The sequence below is a fragment of the Charadrius vociferus genome, unplaced genomic scaffold (genome assembly GCF_000708025.1).
Source record: "Charadrius vociferus isolate BGI_N301 unplaced genomic scaffold, ASM70802v2 scaffold1821, whole genome shotgun sequence".
NCBI classification, from domain to species: Eukaryota; Metazoa; Chordata; class Aves; order Charadriiformes; family Charadriidae; genus Charadrius; species Charadrius vociferus.
The window spans coordinates 20,218-25,324 of record NW_009646768.1 but is presented as its reverse complement, the minus strand read 5'-3'; the positions used below and the strand labels follow the sequence as shown (position 1 = coordinate 25,324).

Genomic DNA, 5,107 nt, shown 5'->3' with positions numbered 1-5,107 from the left:
CCCCGGGACTCCCCCCACGACCCCCCACCGCAGTGCTCCACCGGTGTCCCCCCAGTCCAGGGTCGCCCCCTGCCCCTCACTCCTGGTGTCCCTCGCACCAGTGTCCCCCATACCGGACATCCCGCTGTCCCTCGTTCCCGGTGTCCCTGCGGCTGGACATCCCACGCCCCGGGTCCCTCCTGCATGACAATCCCACTCCTGGTGGCACTTGTGCCGGTGTCCTTCATGCCGGATGTGACCTCTTCTCACCACCAGTCTGCATGGCCTCCAACCAGGAGACCTTCCTCTCACCACCAGTCTGCATGACTGCCAACCAGGAGACCACCTTCTTATTGATCATCTTGTTGCCTTGAACCAGGAGGCCGCTTGCTCACCACCAGTCTGCATGGCCTCCAACCAGGAGACCTTCTCATTGATCACCTGCACTGCCTCAGAGCAGAGGAGCTTCTTCCCAGGAACCGTCTCCGTGGCCTCAGAGCAGGAGACCACCTCCTCAGCACCCGGCTGCACAGAATTCTAGAATCGCAGAGTGGTTTGGGTTGGAAGGGACCTTCAAAGCTCATCTAGTCCACACCCCTGGCCACGAGCAGGGACATCTTCAACCAGATCAGTTTGCTCAGAGTCCCGTGCAACCTGACCTGGAATGTTTCCACGGACACCACCACCACTTTTCTGGACAACCTACACCAGGGTCTCACCAATATCAGCAGAAAAAATTTCATCCTTATAGCTAGTCTAGATCGGTCAAATCCATGTCTCTCCAACTGAGGACAAGGATGTCGTGTGGGACAGCGTCAAATGCTTTGCGTCACCTCCTTTGTTTCCCATGTGCCTTAGCAGAGTTGCCAGGAGGATCTGCTCCACGACCTTGCCGGGCACAGAGGTGACACTGACCGGCCTGTCGTTCCCTGGGTTTTCCTTTTTAAAAATGGGGGTTATGGTTCCCTTTTTCCAGTCGGTGGGAACTTCACCGGACTGACACCGCTCCTCAAATATGATGGATAGTGGCTTGGCAACTTCGTCTGCCAGTTCCCTCAGGACCTGCGGATGAATCTCATCAGGTCCCGTGGACTTGTGCACCTTCAGGTTCCTCAGCTGCTCTCAGACGTGGTCTTCACCTCCGGTGGGCGGTACCTCATTCTCCCAGTCCCTGCCTTTGCCTTCTGTGACTTGGGCGGTGTGGTGAGAGCCCTTGCCGGTGAGGACTGAGGCATAAAAGTCATTGAGTGCCTCAGCCTTGTCCATGTCCCGGGTGACCAGGTCTCCTCTTTCCTTCCTGAATGGGCCCACGTTTGCCCTAGTCTTCCTTTGGTCACCGACATACCTATGGAAGGCTTTCTTGTTGCCCCTCACACCCCTGGCCACATTTATCTCCACCTGGGCTTTAGCTCTCCTGACCTGACCCCTGGCTGCTAAGACAGCTTCTCTGGATTCCTCCCAGGCTGCCTGTCCTTGCTTCCACCCTCTGGAGGCTTCCTTGTTCTGTTTCAGTTTCTCCAGGACCTCCTTCTTCATCCATGCCGGACTCCTGGTGGTTTTCCCTGACTTCCTCTTTGTCAGGATGCATTGTTCCTGAGCTTGGAGGAGGTGGTCCTTGAATATCAGCCAGCTTTCTTGGGCCCCTCTTCCCTCCAGGGCTTTATCCCACAGTATTCCACCCAGCAGATGCCCGAAGAGGCCAAGGTCCGTTCTCCTGAACTCCAGGGCAGCGAGCTTACTGTGTGCCCTTCTCACCATCCTGAGGATCTCAAACTCCACCATCTCATGGTCGCTGCAGCCCAGGCTGCCCTTGACCTTCGCATTCCCCACCAGCCCCTCCTTGTCGGTGAGAAGAAGGTCCAGCATGGCACCCCTCCTCATTGGCTCCTCCATCGCTTGGAGAAGGACGTTACCATCAAAGCATTGGAGGAACCTCCTGGAATGGAGCGGGGAGGAATGGACACGAAGCTGGGAGGAGTGGCGGACACACCAGAAGGGTGGATGGGAAACGATGCAGCTGCTGCACGGTGGGCAGGGATGGATGCTCCGTGCTGACGGCTCAGCCCCACGAAGAGTTTACTTTTTCTCTCTGGTCTCCCACAATCAGACAGCAGCAAGGGACCCCGATGCCGCTTTCCCCGCCGAGCGTCCTCTCCCGGACTCCTCTCTGCCTGCAGAACTTCACGGATTCCATCGCCCTCTGCGCTTCCTTCAGGCCTGTGCTCATTCGGTTATGGTGGTGAGAGCGCAGGTGAGGAGGATTAATTACTCATAACGGCCTCCTCGGCTGTGGCATGTGCAGCGGTGCTCGGCATGGAGCAGTCGTGGGCACTTTATTACGGGGGATAATTTTCTAGCTTGCTTTTTGTGGTCCTCTTTATGGTTTTCTCAATGCAGTAGTATCAAGTGTAATACGTGCAATTAAGTATTATTAATACCGCCACCCGGTGGGGATGGCTGCAAAGTGCAGACGGCGAGAGAAGTACGAGCGGGACACAGCCGGGGAGAGAAGCGGGAAGAGGCAGGCAGCGGCAGGGGGTGAAATGTCCTCCCTCCGAGCGAGAAGCCGGGCAAGAAACTGGTGCAGAGCAGAGGAGAGAGGAGGAAGGACGAGGCTGGAGCTGTGGGAGGTGGTGGGGACGGGGGCAGGAGAGCAGGGCAGGCGGGCACTTGGCTTTCCCAATTTCTGGGGTGAAGTAAAGCACCGTTAAAACCATGATGGCAAAGCGAGGAGAAAGAGCAGACGGCAGAACCAGGAGCGTCAGTGTAAGAGCTGCCGATTCCAACTCAAGTTTGTCCCTCTGCGATGGAGAAGAGGGGGAGCTGAGGGATGGCAGACGCCGACAGACATCAAGCGCTGATGGAGATCCATCACCAACGAGTACAGCGCTGACTTCTAACCCTCCTCACGATCTGCTCCTCAGGAACCTGAAGGTCCCAATCCTTTCTCGCGCTCCCCGATACTCCTTAGTCTCCCACCTTCATCCCTGAGCTCTGCCACCGGGCTGAGCAGACCACGGACCCGTCTTCACCACCGCCGCTCGCTAGCCGTGCGCGGCTGCGGCAACGCCTGCAGAGACCTGGATGCCCGCGCGCTGCCGAGGGAACCCCCTCTGTGCTGCTACGTCTGCTCTGGCAAGTGCAGAGGACGTGGCTTTCTGCCGGGCAGAGACCGTGTCTGAGCTCCTCTCGCCAGCTGAGCCCACCTCTCGAACCGGCAGCACCTTCAGCGCCCTTCCACGCCAACCGCCCCACCACGCTCCGTTTGCCCGCTCCCGTCGCCGCCTCTGATGGGAGCGGGGCAGGCGCCGCTGATGCTGCTCTTGCCCTGCGGGTCCCTGCGCCGCCCTGGCTCTTCCCCGGCTCAAAAAAGCTCAGGAAAAGGTCGGGAAAAGCCCCTTTTCACTGGGATTGGCCGCTCTGCTGCGGACGTGTCTGCACCGGAGCTGTTAATCTGGGCCAATCGTTAATGTTACTGTAGTCATATTGCGGTAGTGAGATTACCTCAACGAGGACCACAAAAAGGAAGCTTGAAAATCATCCCCCGTAATAGTGCCCACACCTGCTCCCCGCCAAGCACCTCCCGGCTCAAGCATTTGGCTTTCCGAATTTCTGGGGTGAAGTAAAGCACCGTTAAAACCACGATGGCAAAGCGAGGAGAAAGAGCAGACGGCAGAACCAGGAGCGTCAGTGTGGGCCCTGCCGATTCCAACTCAAGTTTGTCCCTCTGCGATGGAGAAGAGGGGGAGCTGAGGGATGGCAGACGCCGACAGACATCAAGCGCTGATGGAGATCCATCACCAATGAGCAAAGTGCTGAACTTAAACCCTCCTCACGGTCTGCCCATGACTGCTCCCCGCCAAGCACCGCTGCACACGCGGAGGCCGTTACTACTAATTAATCCTCCTCGCCTGAGCTTTCGCCCCCATAACCGAACGCGCGGCAGGTCTGAAGGAAGCAGAGAGGGCGTGCAGGTCTCTGGAGTCAAAGCCCCCCGTCCCCCTCCGGACCCCCCCTGCCCCTCACCGGGGCGTCAGGGCTGCCGTCCCCAGCATCGTGCGGGCTATTGAGCTGCGGCGGTGGCAGGAAGCTCGGGCCCCGCTGCCAGTTCGCAGCTCGATGGCAGAAGCCGAGTGGTCACCGGTGCTTTGGTTTCCTGTCCCCTCCTCCGTGTCCCCAGCCCTGTGCCCTCCCGGCTCTTCCGCGGCATGGAGGACGAGGACGGCTACATGGCCTTAGACAAGCGGGGTGCTGCGGGGAGCCCGCGTCCCCTCCAGGGGGCAGGTATTGGGGGTCGTGTCTGCTGGTCCCCCCCAAAATTGGTGGGGGAGAGAGGAAATACGGGGTGGTGATGACCGGTGCGACTTGAGAAGGGGGAGAAGCGGGGTGATGCCGCCCGTCGGGTCCCCGAGAGATGCTCGGGGTGGGGAAACTGAGGCACGGAGTGAGGGAGGAGGGTCTGGGGGGGCTTCTCTCGCGGCTGTAGATCATCACACCCCCCCAGGCTGGCTGCTGTCCTGTCTGCACTGAGCTACCCAGGGGGGGGGGTTTGCCCCACGGCAGGCGCGTGTCCTCGCAGGAGCCCCCCGCCATCCCCGCTGCCTCCTCGGGGCCCTGACAGCCGCCCTGGCGCTGTCCCTCGTGGTGTGCGGTGAGTCGGCCCCCACGGGCTCTTTTTTGGGGGGGGCCCAGGCACCCCCTCCATCCCCGAGGGAATCATTTTCCTCGCAGCTGGGACGGGGCTGTGTTTAGTCTTAGAGTGCGGGAAAGGTGTTGATGTCACAATGATATTTTGGTAGTGTTTTTCCTCAGTCTGGGACTCTTCAGTTCTCTGCATTCTGGGATAATTGTGAAGAAAGATAACTCTTATTTAACTCCAAAGGGTTAATAACTTGAAAGGCTTCTGCAAATCCAGCTACTCCTGCTCAGTAAAGCTCGGCAAACAGCACAAACCACACCATATTATAACCCTAAATCACATATTCTAGTTCAAACTTGAGGAATATTTCACCTCGAAAAAGGCCAAAATTGGGATAATCTCCCCTGCTGGGGTACTCGGCTGCGGGGCTTAGGCCTCAGGCTCAGCCCTAGGCCCAACATGGCTGGCGCGGGGGCTTTGGGGACCCGG

The 5,107-nt window shown here is 58.7% G+C and overlaps 1 protein-coding gene across 1 annotated transcript in view; it reads right to left on the bottom strand.

Annotated features, from left to right (window-relative positions):
• The window catches only part of LOC104292679 (class I histocompatibility antigen, F10 alpha chain-like), a 4,382-nt gene extending 3,137 nt beyond the window's left edge, over nucleotides 1–1,245 (bottom strand). Inside the window, exons 1-2 of the mRNA XM_009892096.1 lie at nucleotides 1,119–1,245; nucleotides 292–348 (exon numbers count right to left, since the gene is read on the bottom strand). Of these exons, the coding sequence (XP_009890398.1) occupies nucleotides 292–348; nucleotides 1,119–1,245 (184 nt within the window). The remainder of the gene's footprint in view (nucleotides 1–291; nucleotides 349–1,118) is intronic.
• Between the last annotated feature and the right edge of the window lie 3,862 nt (nucleotides 1,246–5,107).